An 18,979-nucleotide genomic window follows, 5' to 3' on the forward strand; every position below is an offset into this window, starting at 1 on the left:
ACGTGGATCTGTTGTCTTCTGAGATGAGCTGCCACTGCTGCTAGACATTTGGTGAACACTCTTGGGGCAGTAGTTACTCAGAATGGAAGTTCTTTGAACTGATAGTGTTTGCCTGCTATCACAAATCAGAGGAATTTGGATGAGCTGGATGTATGGGAATGTGAAAGTATGCGTCATTTAAGTCAAGTGTGGACATAAAATCGCCTTGCTGTAGAAGCGGATGCACCTGTTGAAGTGTTACCATATGAAATTTTTCTGAGCGTATGTACTGGTTTAACACTCTGAGATCTAGAATGGGTCTTAAGGAGCTGTACTTTTGGGGAATTAGGAAATATAGAGAATAATTCCCTGAACCTTGGTGGTGTAACGGAACTGGTTCTATGACTCCTTTGTGTAAGAGGGATTGCACCTCTTGAATGAGTAACTGTAAGTGGTCTGACAACAGTTTGTAAGTGCAAGGTGAAATGTTTGGAGGATTGGTGGTAAGCTCCAGGCAATAACCATGACGAATAATGTTGATCACCCATTTGTAGGTTGTTATGGATTGCTAAATGGGGAGAAACTGTTGAAGTTTTCACTCGACAGGTGTTAAGTGATCGGGGGAAAGTGTGGTTAAGTCACTGTTTGTTAGGGGAAAGGGTGTTGCTTGTTGAGGCACCTCTACCCCATTGGAATTATTCCCTCTATACAAACCTCGAGAGGGAGAGGGTTGGGTTTTGCTTTTGAAAGTGGAAGCATTTGGGTCTGAGGATGTGGTTTTGGACCCCCCTCTGTAAAAAGAGCAACAAAAGGAGCCTCGATTTGATTGGCACTGGTGTGGTTTCATGGACTTTGCTACTTCGGTATCTTTTTTCATTTTTTCTAGGGATTGGTCGACTACAGGACCAAACAGGGTTTCTTTGTCAAAATGGATTGTTGTACCTCAGGTTTAAAACCTGAAATCCTAAGCCAAGCATGCCTTCTGAGGAGAATGCTGGTATTTATCTCCCTGGCAGCGGTGTCAGCAGCATCTAGAACACATTTAATAGAAGAGTTAGAAATAAGTTTGCTCTCTTGTACTAACTCTTTTGCCTTGTTTTTGTGTTCTTCTGGGAGATATTAGAGCAGTTGCTCCATCTCATCCCAGTGTGATCTGTCGTACCTAGCTAATAAGCCTTGTGTAATTGCAATGCGCCAGTGATTAGCAGCTTGTGTTTGCCTGAAGCATCTAGGAGCCTAGATTCTTTATCTGGGAGAAGAGCATCACCAGAAGTTTGTGAATTAGCTCTTTTGCGAGCGTGGACTACAAGGGAGTCAAAAGTCAGCTGACCTTTAATAAAGATAGGATCAGATGGCGAAGGTTTGTATTTTTTATCGACTCTAGGAGTCAAAATGTGTGCTCGAACTGGGTCTTTGAAAATGTCATTCACATGCCTCATCATGCCCTTCAGCATAGGGGGTGTCTGCCTTGACTTGGGTGTTGCCCCAAGTGTCTCAAATGAAAAGTTTTCTTCCAACGACTCTTTATGTAACTCCACTCCATGGTACTCTGCTGCTCTGGCAATGAGTTCCTGGTAACCCACATTATCATCAGGTGGGGAAGGGTTTGCAGGGTAAAGGTCTGGGTCATCGCCTAATGGAGGGTCAATGGTGTAATCCTTCCATGGGTTTACAGGCAAATTAATATCGTTCTCATCAATTTCTCCCTCTTCAGACTGTGAAAGTGGAGACCCCGGAGGAGAAATGTGTAAAGGCTCTAAATGTGGAGAAGAGGGTGGAAATGAAGGGGTTGGTGGAGCAGGATAAACAGGGCTGGTAGCCACATCTTTTTTTTTTTAAATCGTATAGTGAGAGTCCTCAGAAGGAAGCTTGTGTTTAACTGGAGATTTAGCATGAATATGTCCTGTATCAGGATGGATATAAATCTTCTTTTGTTTGGGATGAATTAGTTTGTACCACCAACAAATGACTCCTATTGTGACTAAAATCTGTTATTGCCTTTTCTATGTGGTCTTTTTGTGGACCTTAAAACCTGGAATTTGCTACAATGAATTTCAATGGCGACCATGTCCCCAATTCCTCTAATGGTTGCTACAACATGTTGTAGACACCCATTCAAGAGAGGGGGCCCTTGCAGACCCCTCCAAATGCCCCTTGATGTCAGGGTCTGCTATCCTTGCCCAAGATAAGAAAACAAATGTAATAATATGTGACTTGGGTGGAAAAAAGAAATAAGACCAAAGATATTTTTTATCATGTATTTGCAATAAAAAAAAAGTCATCTCTTCTAAAAGGAGGGTTAGATTCACCAATATATTTATGCAAGGAAAATGCATCACAAGAATGTAAAAAAAATTCCTACCCTCGTCAAAAAAGTGTGTACATTTTGTCCCAGAGCTGAGATAGTGCCAAAATGAAAGATTTACTGCATGCTCTAGGTTTGTTTTTTGGGGGAAACGTGAACTGCATGCAAGCATGTACAAACACATACTAAATGCTCTGGTTGGTGATGAAGTAATGCTTCTTTCTGTTGGTGGTGCAATAAAAAATACTGTCTAATGCAACATGTATTGGAAATTCACATGGTAATAGCACGTGAGATATGACGAGACCAAATCATCAAAATGTATGATTTATTTCCAACAGTGCCCATACTCAATCTACACTTTACCTTAAAATACATGTATAGTACATCTGGATTGTCCTTTAGTCGTCTGAAATCTGATTCAAGTTGAAATGAGTTTGCAGGGACCGGAGGGATCTCAAAGGAGGCTGATGTATCCAAAGTAGGCAGCATAAGTTTCTCCTCTCTTTTGACACTGCAAGACTGGGGTGCAGCATGAAAACTGCCATCCGAAGAAGTCTGTGATCTGCACAAAATAATAGGTACATAAGAAGAATTATGTTTTACCCAATCGGTCATCTTACATATTTTGCTGTACATACAGTACAGAAGTAGAAACATTTCCATATGAGTGCAAGATCACAAAGAAGTTACTTACCTTCGGTAGCGTCTTTTCTGGTAGAGAACATCTACCATAAATTCCTCACTTTATGAAGTTTCCCAGGCCCCAGATTAGTTCTGGAAACTTTCAATAGCAATTCTGTTGTGTGTAGGTGGTGTTAAGTGGCTTCATGTTGGATCCATCCCACTCCGGATGTGATGCTCGGATACAATTCAGATGGGAAACCCATATAAATCAGAATGTATGAGTGCGCAGTTTTCTAGGCTGGAATCTTGAAACTGGACCATATGAGTTTGTTCCACAGAACGGGGAGTTGGAAGGGTCAATGAGGAATCTACCGTTAGATAGAGTCTCTACCAGCATAGGCATTAAAAGTTAAGTAACTTGTTCTTCTGCTAGAGACATCTAACTACTGGTTGAGGCGTGAGATGTGCTGAGTCTAGAGAACAGCCTAATACTGGGCGCATCGACATCTTGGCTGGACCACACCTGGGATTCACGACTGGTGGGCGGTGTAGTGTAGTTCCTATATTCCGGATAGGCTCTGCGCATTGGAATAATATACACTATAGTTTTGACATAGGACTGAGGTCAGTTTGTCACTGTCGAGTCCTTCAAACTTAATTACTTGTGTGTGCCAGCTAACTCAGAGGTCACTAGAAACCTCTCGAATAAACAAGAAGGAATTAGTTTCTGACAACCGCATAAACATGACAACTTTGTTTCCCTTAAAATCGGAACAATCTCAGAATCGTCGGAACAATAGATAACAGTTTCACTCAGTCAATCGTGCATGCTTCGTTTCTACAGAGTTACACAGAAATGGATAGACTGGCGTTTCAATAAAATGGGTTTATTGAACAGTCTTATTTCTCGTGCAAGAGATGTGAACTGCTACAATCGTAAGACAGAATGCGAAGTAAAATATGTACAGCGTTAGCAGTAAGATAAAATAATACTGCAAAGTCACGGTTTATAGCTATGACAGATATTCATAAAAATACATACATAAACACAGGCTAAAATGTTAATACTCATCTGATGCATCTAGCTAGTTCTTCCCCAGTGTGCCTAACCTAAGTGTAGTACGAGGTAAGAAGTAGGTGCTGTTTGTCTATAGTCTAGTTTTAGCTATAGTTGCCAAGATTTGCCAAAAGTCCCTCTAGGTTCTAGTCCGCTCCATACCTTAGAATGAGTGAGGTTGGAATCTCTTTCCGAGTCTCGATCTCTAACACCCCGCAAGGGGAGTCAGAAACACTGGAGCTGGATTCTCTGCGAGGAGGATGACAGCGTCTAGTCAGTGTGTCAGGCGGGGCTTGACTTCCTTCCGAACTTGCCGTGGCGAGCCGCGTCATGCAAGTAGATAGCCGAACCGTGGTTTGCCATGGTAAGTGAAGGTATATTTATACCTTGAAGGTGTACAGGAATGCCAGTATTGAAACAAAAGTCAGGCTTAGGAATGTCACGAATGAACCCCTAAGGAATAGATGTTCATGCATAATAAATGAGTTCTTGGAGAAATCAATATCCAAGCAAGGGGAATTCCTAAAGGCTTAAGAGTCTGGTTTCCCAATAACTCGTTGTGACGTAGATGAACGGATGTAGGTGGCCATGCCTGTATTTGGTTAGCATGGATAATGCCTAAATAAGGGTAGGATTTCCATGCCTAAATATGGGCAATGCAAATTGTGCCTATATAAGGACATAAATCGGGAAACCTATATACGGTATCCAAATCGACACACAACAGCGGGGCCTCCACCGCAGCGATCGCTGGCGCCATAGTCCTGGCATGGGCATGAATGGAGGAGGCAGCAGCTATACTTCACCTCCAAGACACAGGGAGACACTTATTTGAACCTATGCCTGCTATACATAAATGTATTAACACCTGATGGACAGGTCAACATTGCAGCCCACCTTGTGTATATTTTTGGGGCCCTGCTTGATTAATAACGCGGAGCGCCATTGTTGTGCCCTCTAAGATCCCCGCTGTCCTGTGTGCCGCCCTGCTGCTCTACTCCTCTCTAGAGTGCTGTGTCTGATACCGGTGGTTGGGAGACGCTGATGTACTGCCTATCCTATTGCTGCATTGTGGACCGGGAGCTGTGCCTTGACGCCCATTAGAGGAGGCTGGGATGCCCAACCCGCGGAGTCAGCCAAGCGAGGTTTGGTGTGGCTTGTGGGTGCGGTGGCCCCACCTGGTCTGGCCCTCCCCCTCGCTGCGAGTGAAATACCTGGTACCTGTCGCCAAAGTCCTCTCTACAAGCACAGTGGGAGTTTGCTGCGTCCCGACTACTGGACTGCCCTCTTTGGCCCCGGGAGGCTCTACAATGGCCAAGGTTAAGCCACCTGGTGCGTCCTCTTAACAATGCACCATTTACAAATATGCTGGAAAAGTAGCCTTGGGACGCTCGTTGGGCGGCCAGGAAGCCCCTATGCCGGATAATGCGGCGCTGCTAGCAGCGATAACGCAGTCAAGGGAAATATTGGAGACCAAGATTCGGCCGGTGGGTGCAGAGGTTATGTTCCTTTGGCAAGATCTCTGAAATGCCATGCAACGTATCGCAGAGACAGAGTCCCGCATTTTGAACGTGGAAGCCACAGTAGGCACGTTGATGAAAAAAGTGACTACCCTTGAAACACTCACCTGGGGCCTGCAACGCGAGTAGAAGATGCAGAGGGACGGGCCAGTCGCAATAATCTCTGCTTTTTTGGATTTCCGCAGGGATGCGAAGGAAATAATGTGGAGAGATTCCTTGCCATGTGACTCAAGGGTTGGTTCGCACCTGATTTGCTTTCTCCATGCTTTGTGCTCTAGCGCATTCATCGTGCGCAGCTGCAGAAGCCGCCGCCCGGTTGCCCGTCCTCGCCCTATCATCGTCCATCTCCTTAATTATAGAGACAGAGATGCAATCCTACAACAGGCAAGAGCGAAGGACTCCCTTACCTATGACTCAGCGCATCCTAATATTCCCAGACTACACCAGGCTTGTACAGCAACCCAGACAGTCCTTCCTCGAGGTTGTACCTGGCTCGTCTGCGGGTGGCGTACCAGTCACGCACCTACTTTTTTGAGTCCCCGGAAGAGGTGTTCCAAAGGCTTGAGGAGACGGTGCGGCTTAAACCCCACACTCTACACAGGATCGACCCAGACATCTTCTAGTGGACTTGGGCGTGGTCCCTTGGAGGCAGATGGCAGATAGCGACGTCGTTCGCAGTCTAAGAAGAGGTCCAAGAATTGCGGCAAATCCAAACAGAGACTCTCCGGAGATCAAGCAGAACCTTCAGTGTTGTCAATTATGCAGCTCCGAGAACTGTAACTATTCACACCACATGACACCTACTGTACTGTATATTGCAGGCTTGCATTGTATAATGAGTCCCTAATATCCAGTTGTTTTTCTTTCTATGTGAAGGAAACTCATACTGAGGATCCATTGGCTGGTCTTCGCGCTACCCCATGTTGGGGTCTTGGCCTGGATCACGCCGCTACAGATACTTCCATGTACGTGAGGTACTGGGGTGGGGGTTTTGTTGGGGAATTTGTGTGGGCTTTTTTGTTGTTTTTTGTTAATGCCACAATGTCTTCTGGCATGTGCGATTCTTGGATTGCCACCGCCACTCAATCAGCTATGTCCATTTATACACAATGCCAGTCATGATACAGGATTCGGCTGGGGTTGGGGGTAGGGAGCTCCGAGTTCTTAGTTGGAATGCTAATGGCCTGCTCGACAAGATCAAGCAGGGCGCTGTGCTGCGCCAGTGACACAGAGAACATTTTCTTCATACAGGAGACCCACCTAGTGGGTACCAAGACACCTTTTTGGGGACGGTTTGGATAAGCACAAACATATCACGCCGGATTCACTAGAGGCTCCCGGGGAGTTGCAATCCTTATACATCGCAATGTCCCCTTCGTGCACAGCAGAACATGGTCCGACCCCCAGGGTAGGTTTATTGTGGTATATGGGACATTGCATAGGGAACCCATTGTTCTGGGTAGTATCTTTGCCCCACCCCCCTCTTTCATGGTCTCTTGTGGAGCGATTGACAACGCTCTGGACTGAACTTCCATCGGGGTTGACCTTGGTTGGGGGAGATTGGAAAGATGTTATGTGCCCGTCACAAGATAGGTGGCGTGCCACGGCTCGGGCAGCAGGGATCCAGGACTCTAAATTATTGCCCCTAGTTTGGGGACTGGGGTGGGTTGACTCGTGGAGGATTCTACACCCCACCGCTTGTGCAAACACTTACTTCTCTGGGGCCCATGAGTCCTTCTCTCGCCTTGACTGCATTTTCCTCTCAGGTGCGCACACCCATACATTGTCTGTGGCTGCAATTCTCCCCAGGAGTTTATCAGACCATTCACCGGTATCCATACTCTTGTCTCGGGATCCCAGGCGCTCCCAGTTATGGTGGCGTCTATCACCATGGCTGCTACATGATGATGAATACAGATCGGATATCCATGGATCCCTAGTGGACTATCTTTTACTAAACACAGGTATGGTAGACTCCCCAGTTACGTTATGGGAGGCAATGAAGCCCACTCTTAGAGGAGCAGATATTGCCTTTTGTACTGCGTAACGCCACCAGCGCCGTGACAAATTGAGGCCCAACTGCTCGTTCTGGAGCGCAAGAGAGCAGGGACACAGAGGGACGTATTGTGCGCAGGCAACTGTTGAGCGTACAGCAGACATACGCCAAAGAGATCCCAGACGAGGCCCGCTTTTGTTGGTTCGCCACCTGTAGCTGAGATATACCAGTGGGGGGACAAATCTAGTGCCTTGTTGCATCGTCTGTGCCAACAAACGCTGCGCCCTCAGACGCTCCCAAGCATACAAGGTTCAGATGCGATTACTCCTACAGACCCGTCCACCATTTCTGATTGCTTTGCTTCATATTTTGCAGACTTGTATGCTCCCCATTAAGTTATCCCTGCAGACCTAGTTCAGAAATTCATTGATGATTTTTCCCCTTGGCCTTATCAGATGAGGTGCGAGAGACGTTAGATGCACCTTTGTCAGTGGAAGAATTGCTAACTGCGCTGCTCGATATGCGAGCGGGAAAGGAGCCAGACCCGAATGGCTTCCCTGCAAGTTTTTCCAGAAATTTCACCCACAATTGTTAAAACCTTACTTAGCGGCTCTCGAGGCTTACGAGGAAAGTGGTTGTCTCCCGCCGGATTAGAGGCATGCAGATATTGTTGTCTTCTTAAAGCCAGGCCGACCCCCAGAACAATACTCATCGTACCTCCCGATCTCTTTGCTTAATGTGGAGGCCAAACTCTTGGCCAAGGTGATCGCAAATCGCCTGGTTCCACATATTACAGCTTTGGTTAATCCGGATCAGGCAGGCTTTATGCCTGGCCGTGCCACACGAAATAATATCAGAAGTGCACATAATGCTTATAGCTGCAGTCGATAGACTTGGGAGCCCAGCTGCGCTCCTCCTGGCGGATATGCACAAGGCCTTCGATTCCCTTAGCTGAATTTATCTCTTTGCTTTGCTTAGCCATCTAAACATCGGCCCCCATCTACTGAATCTTATCCACCTGTTGTATACAGACATAACTTGATAGAAATGGGGGTCTCTAGTTGGCAAGGGCTTGCACCTTTGTCCAAATAGGGACCCTTCTTCCTAGTCAGGATAAGGGAGTTATACTCCTAAAATAACCCCTGCTCACCCCCTTGGTAGCTTGGCACGAGCAGTCAGGCTTATCTTAGAGGCAGTGTGTAAAGCATTTGCACATAACCAACAGTAATACAGTTTAAGCACTACAAAAGGACACCACATCAGTTTAGAAAAATATCCAATATTTTTATATACAAGATCAAAAACGATAATAAAAATCCACAATACAGTACTTACAAATCTACAGTTATCAAAGTACGCTTTAAAAACAGTTCCTTGATGTCGATAGCTCCGTCCGGGGCTATCACGGCGTCGTGAGCAAACAAATCCTAACAGTTCTGGCTGAACGCGGCGTCGCGGGCCAGCTACGGTGTCGGGAAGACCTGCAAACAGTACCTTTTAGAAATGCAGGGCACCGGCGACCTCTCGTTGAGTTTCCGAAAAACACGGCATCCGCAGGTGTCGGTTCGGGAGCTCGGTGCGGGAGTCGTCGGGCCCTCGAAGTCACAGGTCACAGTTACAGGTCGATCTCCTCTCTGTTGGAGTCATGAGCGCGGTTGTCGGCAGGTGTCGGGTGCTGCGGTGCGAAGTGCAGCGGTGCGGTGCCTTCAGGTCGCGTTGCGAGCAGCGGCTCGGTGGCGACATCAGATGGTGTTGTCGGTGAGACCAGGGTCGTGGTGCGAGATGAAGGCTGTGCTCGTCGCAATGCTAGCAGGCCCCCACAGCTGGTCGCTCCTCACCCCTGCTGCCTGCCGCATCCTGTCGCCTCCTGCTGCCTGCTGCATCCCGACGCCTCCTGCTGCCTGACGCTCGTAGCTCACGCATCCCGCCTTACCGCCGCTGCACTTCTTCCCGGTAGTTGCCGCCGCCTCTCCTTCACGCCATTTCCTCCGCCGCTGCCCCTGGTCCGCTCCTCTTTTCCCGCCGCTGACACCAGTCCCGCCTCCCCTCGCAGCCCATTGAACCCCCCGCCTCCCGCCTCCCAGCTGACCCTCCCTCCCGGCTCCTTACTTAAGGGGACCGAGGCGGGCTGGTCAGCGTGACCCCCTGTGCCCCCACAGCTGGTCGCTCCTCACCCCTGCTGCCTGCCGCATCCTGTCGCCTCCTGCTGCCTGCTGTATCCCGACGCCTCCTGCTGCCTGACGCTCGTAGCTCACGCATCCCGCCTTACCGCCGCTGCCCTTCCTCCGGGTAGGTGCCGCCACCTCTCCTTCGCGCCATTTCCTCCGCCGCTGCCGCTGGTCCGCTCCTCTTTTCCCGCCGCTGACACCAGTCCCGCCTCCCCTCGCAGCCTATTGGTCCCTCCGCCTCCCGCCTCCCAGCTGACCCTCCCTCCCGGCTCCTTACTTAAGGGGACCGAGGCGGGCTGGTCAGCGTGACCCCCTGTGCCCCCACAGCTGGTCGCTTCTCACCCCTGCTGCCTGCCGCATCCTGTCGCCTCCTGCTGCCTGCTGCATCCCGACGCCACCTGCTGCCTGACGCTCGTAGCTCACGCATCCCGCCTTACCGCCGCTGCCCTTCCTCCTGGTAGGTGCCGCCGCCTCTCCTTCGCGCCATTTCCTCCGCCGCTGCCCCTGGTCCGCTCCTCTTTTCCCGCCGCTGACACCAGTCCCGCCTCCCCTCGCAGCCCATTGGTCCCCCCGCCTCCCAGCTGACCCTCCCTCCCGGCTCCTTACTTAAGGGGACCGAGGCGGGCTGGTCAGCGTGACCCCCTGTGCCCCCACAGCTGGTCGCTCCTCACCCCTGCTGCCTGCCGCATCCTGTCAACTCCTGCTGCCTGCTGCATCCCGACGCCTCCTGCTGCCTGACGCTCGTAGCTCACGCATCCCGCCTTACCGCCGCTGCCCTTCCTCCCGGTAGGTGCCGCCGCCTCTCCTTCGCGCCATTTCCTCCGCCACTGCCCCTGGTCCGCTCCTCTTTTCCCGCCGCTGACACCAGTCCCGCCTCCCCTCGCAGCCCATTGGTCCCCCCGCCTCCCAGCTGACCCTCCCTCCCGGCTCCTTACTTATGACGCCCCCAGAGCGACCGCGCAGCGGACGCGCGCAGCGGGAGCGCCGACTGAGCGCCGAAGGTGCGCCAAAGGTAAGCCCGTCTGCGCCTGGACCGCGCCCAGCGCCAGACCCCCTGGCCCCCGCGTCCGCCACCCCCCCCGCAGGACCTACGATGCCGCCGCACTCAACGCACTCAACGCCGGCAGAACCTCCGGATGCTACCGAGCATCCCCGCGACACGCTCATGGACCCTTCGTATGCTGATCCTGCAACTTCTCCTGCCTCCGTACCGGCACCGCGCCCACCAAAACGGACAACAGCAACCACCTAAAGTGCATCCTGATCAACACCCACTACGTCCACAGGCACGCCGTGGAACTCTGGAACCTCCTCGACACCGCGTCTCCAGACGTCGCCTTCCTCACGGAAACCTGGATGAACGCCTCCTCAGCCCCCGACATCGCCATAGCCATCCCGGACGGCTACAAGATCGTTAGGAGGGACTGCGTCAACCAGACCGGAGGAAGGATCGCCATAGTACACAAAGACACCATTCGCATCTCGACTGACTCCATCGACGCATTCAACGCCGCCGAGCACCTGCACTTCCAGATCCACACCGACCCCAAGACCACCCTCAGAGGCACCCTCATCTACAGACCCCCGGGACCGCGCACACAGTTCTGCGAAGACATCACGGACTTCATCAGCCCACACGCCCTCCCCTCCACCGACTACATCCTCCTCGGGGACCTCAACTTCCACCTGGAGAACAACAACGACCGCAACACCACCGCCCTGCTGGACAACCTCGGACTCAAGCAACTGGTCAACACCCCCGCCCACTACGCCAGCCACACGCTCGATGCCGTCTTCTCGTCCAGCAAGCACATCACCTTTAGCCACTCCACTGGACTTCACTGGACTGACCACAGCTGCGTCCACTTCAGCTTCAGAAAGAACACGGTCCACCATCACCCGAAGCAGATTCCCCACAGAAACTGGAGCAAGATCACCGCCGACCAGCTCGCCACCTCCCTCAGCCAGAGCCTACCTGTCAGAACAACGGACCCCAACACAGCAGCCCGCAACCTCACGCAGTGGCTGACCTCCTGTGCTGACGACCTCGCCCCACTGAAGAACCCGCTCACCAAGCCCAGAAGCAAGAAGGCCACCTGGTTCACCGACGAACTCAAGGGCTCCAAGAAGGCCTGCCGCACCCTCGAGAAGGCCTGGCTCCTCGACAAGACTGCCGACAACATGACCGCCCTCAAACTCGCCACCCGCAGACATCACCAGCTCATCCGCACCACCAAGCAGAAATCTCTGAAGGAAAGACTGGACAACAACGCCCATGACAGCAAGGAGCTCTTCAACATCGTCAAGGAGTTCTCCAACCCCAGCACCGGCAACAACGACATCACTCCCTCTCAGGACCTCTGCGACTCCCTCGCCTCGTACTTCCACCGAAAGATTGCCGACATCCACAACAGTTTCGGCGCTCCACCCCCGCACCCATCGGTCGAACCTACGCACCCCGCCACCACCCTCCAGACATGGACCGAGGTGACCCCCGAAGACACGACCCGCATGATGAACACCATCCACTCCGGATCTCCGACCGACCCTTGCCCCCACCATGTCTTCAACAAAGCAGCCTCCACCATCGCACCCCAACTCCGAGACGTCATCAACGCCTCCGTCGACACAGCCACCTTCCCAGAGAGCTGGAAGCATGCCGAGCTCAGTGCAGTGCTGAAGAAACCAACAGCAGACCCTACCGACCTCAAGAACTTCCGCCCCATCTCGCTCCTTCCTTTCCCCGCCCAAGTCATCGAGAAGGTCGTCAACAAGCAACTGGCCGCCTTCCTCGAGACGAACGGATCCCTCGACCCTTCGCAGTCCGGATTCCGAGCCAACCACAGCACCGAGACCGCCCTCATCGCGGCCACCGACGACATCCGAGCCCTGCTCGACAACGGTGAAACAGCGGCACTAATCCTCCTAGACCTCTCCGCAGCATTTGACACTGTCTGCCACCGCACCCTAGTCCAACGCCTCAACGACACCGGCATCCAAGGGAAGGCTCTGGAATGGATCACCTCATACCTCGCCGGCAGAACACAGAGAGTACGCCTCCCTCCATTCCATTCGGAAGCCACCGAAGTCATCTGCGGCGTCCCGCAAGGATCATCTCTCAGCCCCACCCTCTTCAACGTCTACATGAAACCCCTCGCGGCCATCGCACGCCAACACAACCTCAACATCATCTCCTACGCCGATGACACCCAGCTGATCCTCTCCCTCACCAGAGACCCCGACACCGCCAAAGCCAGCCTACACGAAGGGATGAAAGACGTCGCCGAATGGATGAACATCAGCCGCCTGAAATTGAACACGGACAAGACAGAAGTGCTCATCCTCGGATCATCGCCCTCCGCATGGAACGACTCCTGGTGGCCCCCGGCCCTCAGCACCGCACCCAAACCAACGGACCACGCACGCAACTTGGGCTTCATCCTGGACTCCTCCCTTTCGATGACCAGACAAGTCAACGCCGTCTCATCATGCTTCCACACCCTCCGCATGCTCCGCAAGATCTTCCGATGGATCCCGACCGTAACCAGGAAGACGGTCACCCAGGCCCTCGTCACCAGCAAACTCGACTACGGAAACACCCTCTACGCTGGAATCACAGCCAAGCTTCAGAAAAGACTTCAGCGCATCCAGAACGCCTCCGCCCGACTCATCCTGGACGTCCCCCGACGCAGCCACATCTCGAACCACCTGAAAGACCTGCACTGGCTCCCTGTCAACAAGAGGATCACGTTCAGACTCCTCACCCACGCACACAAATCCCTCCACGACCTGGGCCCAAGGTACCTCAACGACCGCCTGACCTTCTACACCCCGACCCGCCAGCTACGATCCGCGAACCTCGCCCTCGCTGCCGTTCCTCGCATCCAGAGAGCCACCGCCGGAGGAAGATCCTTCTCCTACCTGGCAGCCAAAACGTGGAACTCCCTGCCCGTCCACCTGCGGCTGACCCAGGACCACCTGGCCTTCAGGAAACAGCTCAAGACCTGGCTGTTCGAGCAGTAGCAGACCCCCTCCCCCAGGCGCCTTGAGACCCTTCCCTTCCGGGTGAGTAGCACGCGGTAAAAATTCCATGATTGATTGATTGATTGATTGTGCACGCAGCGGCGTCCTCGTTGCTGAAGCGCTGTCGTCACCTGACGAACTGGAGTCGATGGCGCCGGCGTCGGTAGGCCAAGGCAGCGGTGCGGGATGAGGGCGGTGCGTCGTGTAACTTTACGAGCGGTGCCCTCAAACCACGGTGCAAGCAGCGGTGTCGATTTCAGCGTGGAGAGTCGTCGCCGGGGATACCGGGATACCAAGGCGTCGTAGTGAAGCGAGGCTGTGTGGGGTGCCCATAGGTCGAGGTGCGAGCAACGGCTCAGTGGCGGCGTCAGCAGGCGGCGTCGGTGAGACCAGGGTCGCGGTGCAGAGTTGCAGAGTTGCGGCAGTGCCCTCTGCAGTGCCAAGGCGTCGTCGTGAAGCGAGGCGGAGTGCGATGCCCACAGGTTGCGGTGTGAGCAGCAGCCCTATGGCGGCATCAGAAGGCGTTGTCGGTGAGACCAGGGTCGCGGTGCGGCGGTGCCCTCTGTGGTGCCGTCAGGACACGGAGTCGGCAGCGGCATTGTAGACGTCGTCTAGTTGCTTTTCCTCTGTTACAGCACAAAACACACAGTCCCCAGTGCTGCAGAAGTCTTTGTTGTTCCTGATACTTCTTGAACAGGGAGCAAGCTCTTCCTCAAGCCCTTGGAGAAACTCACATAGAGATTGCAGAAAGTTCAGTCCAGTCCTTTCACTGCCCAAGACAGAAGCAGCCACTGCAGGCCAACACAGCAAAGTGGTAGGTCCTCCTCACATCTTCTCCAGCTCTTATTCTTGGCAGTCTTCTTGATCCAAGAGTTCTAAAGTTCAGGGGTCTGGGTCCCAGTATTTATATCCCAAAATCCTTTGATCTCTTAGGCAGAGAGTGTCTGTGCCCAGCCAGAACCAGGTGTGCCTTCTCTGGTGTGATTTCCTAGCAGAAGGTGCGGACCGCATTGTCAGAGGCAGACCAGGCCCTCTTAGGTGGAAGGAAATCTCCTCCCCCTTCCTCCATTGCAGCCCAGGTCTATTCAGCCGTTTCCTGACCCACCTAGACTATCTGGAGCCACTCCTGCTCCCCAGCCTTCTGTCATCCAAAACCCAGACAGGCAATCCACATTCCTGCAGAGACATACAGGTTGACTGAGCAAGAAAATACCTACTTTCTAAAAGTGATATTTTCAAACACAGAATGTAAAAATCACCTTCACTAAAAGATGCACCTTTAGATTCTGAGTTCAGGCATACTTTTTTTCCTACCTAGTTCCCAGGGCCAGTTATGTTTATAAGATGTTATAAACAAACTTCCCATTCTGTCCTATGGGGAACAGGTAGCCTTACAATAGTGAAAAACGAAATGTGCTGTAATTCACTATCAGGACATGCCACACACACCAGGGCATATCCTACCTTTCACATACACTGCACCCTGCCCACAGGGGTACCTCGGGCCTTCCTTATGGGTGCCTGACATGTAAGAAAAGGGAAGGTTAGGGACTGGCAAGTGTGTGCACTGGCCAAGTCGACATGGCAGTTACCAACTGCGTGCAGACTCTGCAATAGCAGGTCTGAATTACCTTTTCAAGGCTACTCACGTGGGTGGCACAATCAGTGCTGAAGGCCCACTAGTAGCATTTGATTTACAGGCCCTGGCACACTCAGTGCACTTTACTAGGGACTGTTAGACCTGGCATCATTGGCGTGGGTCTCCCGTCGCCTTTTCGCTTTCTATTTTTTATGTTGGCTGGATTTAGATGCTCTGGGCGCCGTGCCACTACTAATCAGTGCCACAGCACGAATGCTCCCCGTGTAAAGAGGACTGTATGAATTAGGATAACCATAATGCCTAGGTCTGTGTAGCATGTTCTAATAGCGAGTTTAACCTCCATTTCACTGTTACTATGGTGAAGCTATCCGTTCTCATAGGCCAGAATGGGCAGGTTGAGGATTACCTTCTATAATCCTATCTGACCCCCAGAACCTGATAGGAACTTCGAGTTTGATGTTTATGCTCAGGACATTGAGATACACCTTTTAGTAAGAACCATTTATATATTCCATGTTCAAAAATGCCTCTTCTGGAAACGCAGTATTTTCTTGCCTGAGCTTTCCGGTAGGCTTTGCTAGTATGTGTATTGGCCGTCTGGTTTTGGAGCAGCAGGGCCAGCTGGGTCAGACCTGGCTGGAGAGAGAGATCGGTATTCAGAGCATGGGGAGGGGTGACACTTTGTTCTGAGCAAGGCCGTGCCTGGCAAGGTGAATGATGCCTCCACCCCCCCCACTGGGCGTCTGATAGCAGACCCCTTGTCACCGGGAGGCAACCAAAACTCCTCTCATATGCCCGAGAAAAGAAGGGGAAAACGAAGAATGGTGGACACCTACCCCTGACAGCCCTGATTTATTTCCTTTACAGCCCGCGTCTCCACCTTTTATGGACGGAGACGTTTGGATGCCCGGTGAGCCCAGTAGAGACTCCTGTTCCTTTAACTGGAGCTCTTTCTCAGGAAACCACGCCCCCGAAGGAGACGTCGAGGATGAGGAGCCTATCAGGCGATAGACAAGAGAAAGAAAAGACGGACCGGAACAACGGCAAGGGGGAAAGCCCGGAAGGCGAGAAGGACAACGAAGAGACGAGAGCAGACGGAGCATCGGAAAAAGAAGCCGGACGAGAGGAGCCACAACAAGGATCCAGCCTCGAGGAAGGAGAGCCTGGAGGCCAAGGTTACCCCGTATCGCCCAGCCACACCTCTGGAGGGGTGTGGCTCGCTCAGGTACGGAGACGTGTGGCGGGCTGGGTCGGGAGGTAGCCGAGGGGAACGCGAGGAGCACAGAAAGCCCTAAGAGTCAAAGCGCTGCCCCCGCGCCTTGCCCCTCACCTCCTCATATCACGAGCACTCCCCCAACCCAGAGACAGTCCGAGTCACACTGTGGTGAACCCCTCACACACACCCTGCCCTTGGGCTATACGGGAAACAAATCAGAACCGAAGAGCTGAATCTTTCTTTTTTTTCTGTTCTCTCTATGTCAACACCCCGTCGCTGCGGACACCCGGGGGAGGAAAGACAACGCAAACCGAAGGGGCCCAGCACCAGAGGGCCTGTGTCACCGATCCATCCGGCCAGAGACCACAGAAACACCGTATCCCTACCAGAGGAGAGAAAATCGCCTATTTCCTGTACCCTATAAATCCGCTGCGACCCGTTACAGACTTTGTGTTCGCTTCCCCTCCTCGACACGAACTGTTGAACCAAATAAAAAGACTGTCTAAAGCATTCCGTCGTGGTCGTTACTTGCGTGTGTCGACCCCCTTGGAACCCACCCGTTTACAAGTGGTGGAGAATGCGGGCACATGTTCATTGGGTATAATGGACGCCCTCATTCAGCACATAGTAAAGGCCCAAGACAAACTGGGATCGGCCTTGGAAAGACAATGGAGCTCCGCCCAAGCCGACCGAGAGGTATTCAAGAATACCAGGACGGCCCAGATCGAGGGCATTCACAAACTGGCGGCTGAACAGACAGCGGGTCCCCTGCCTCGTACCTCAGCACATGGACCTGCAGGAATCGCACTGCACAAATATGTGCCCGGAGAGGATCCCGACACTTACTTTCTGAATTTCAAACGAGCCGACCAAGCCTGTAACTGGCCCCAAGACAAATGGCCGTTTTTTCTAGCCCCCCTTCTAACCGGCGAGGCTCAAGCCGCCTATCAGGTCGCTAATCCGGTGGGCACTACACCATACGGAGTCATAAAGAAGGTGATACTTGACCACCTGGGACTGGACGAAGAAGCATACAGACTGCGCTTCCGAAAGGACAAAGGACAACCAGGGGAAAACCCGAAAACACTCTTTTACAGGCTGAATTTTGCCGCCGATAAGTGGCTGAAGCCGGAAGAGAACTCCAAGGAAGAGATTATGGATAAAATCTATCTAGAGCAATTTCTCGAGGCTCTACCGTATAATACACAGCGATGGCTTCGACAGCATGCCAGCCTCAGTACCAAGGAAGCGATGGAGATGGCAGCCACGTTTTCCCGCGCCCAACCTCGGTATGGTACCAGAGACGTAGAAAGGACATTCCGACCTCTTCCGGGGAAATTCGTGAGGCCAAACAACAGACACGTCCCGGACCCTCCCCGAAGTCGCTCAAAACCACCCGAGCAACCGCCCACCAGAGGACCCCAATGCTTTGAGTGCGGAGATTGGGGACATATAGCCAGGGCCTGCCCCCACAAAAAGACGACGGAGGAACCAATGGACATCGGGTATATCCCAAAAGCAGTACTGTACACAGCCGAGATGGGGCCGGCGTTCCACGTAAGTGCGAGGGTGAACGGACAGAAGGTTCAAGCGTTACTGGACTCAGGCTGTAAACAGTCGGTCATACAAAAAGACCTCATAAAAGCAATACATCTGTCACAACCATTAGCTTTGGGTGGGGTAGGGAGAGAGGTCTGCCACTGGTCTTACTGCGGTTGGATAGCCACCACTGCAGGTCTTTTGAAATCTCCTTTAACACCTGGATGGAATACGACCGTATTCTTTGGTGCTAAGCATACTGAGAATTCAGGCCCCACTGCAGGGAACACATTTGCCACCTGGCATGGTTCTCGAGCAGTATCTTAGCCTGACTGTCATGAACTCGTTGAGGAACACGGAAGTCTTTTGAAAAGGGTGATTTTCCAAAACAAAACTCTCAAAGTGGGAAAAAGCAAACCTAATGACCTCCACAGTCTGGGAACTTTATCAAAAGGTGCGGGTGTCATTATTGTTTTATTCAGTTTGTTACAGATAAGTTTTTCCTTGCGATGAAGGACAACTAAAAAAAGACCCCAAAAAGTCTGTTGGTTTTAAGAAGGACGGTGTAAAGTTCTCAGCCAATTACCCCTACTCCCTCAACCAATGACTGCTCCACCGACAGAATGCCTACAGTCCATCCCACTCTAAATGAGGCGGGTGGACAGAGTCTTTGAAGAACAAGGCAATCAGGTCCATAGTTTTGACGACTGCAAGGCATTCTCAGTAAAACAAAATAAAAAATAAAAAAGCGTGCTGGGCTTCATAACCATGGATACCTCCAGGTCTCTAGTTTTCAGAAATATGCAGGTCTGACTAGGTTCCCTTAGTGCTGGCTGACCCAACAGCGAAGTAAGGAGCTAATTTCTGTTGTCAAGTGTTGGGAAATTGTGTGTTTTAGGAATAGTTTAGAAGTTTGCAGGGCATTCTCATTGAGAAAACATGCTGGGAT

At 52.0% G+C, this 18,979-nt stretch overlaps 1 protein-coding gene across 8 annotated transcripts in view; it reads right to left on the reverse strand.

Annotated features, from left to right (window-relative positions):
* RPAP3 (RNA polymerase II associated protein 3) overlaps positions 1-18,979 on the reverse strand; it is a 319,254-nt gene that overhangs the window by 59,754 nt on the left and 240,521 nt on the right. For all 8 annotated transcript variants that reach the window (XM_085653336.1, XM_085653330.1, XM_085653333.1 and 5 more), the window contains one exon: positions 2,651-2,849. In XM_085653336.1, the coding sequence (XP_085509462.1) occupies positions 2,651-2,849 (199 nt within the window). The remainder of the gene's footprint in view (positions 1-2,650; positions 2,850-18,979) is intronic.

This window comes from Triturus cristatus, chromosome 4_1, assembly GCF_964204655.1.
Source record: "Triturus cristatus chromosome 4_1, aTriCri1.1, whole genome shotgun sequence".
NCBI lineage: Eukaryota > Metazoa > Chordata > Amphibia > Caudata > Salamandridae > Triturus > Triturus cristatus.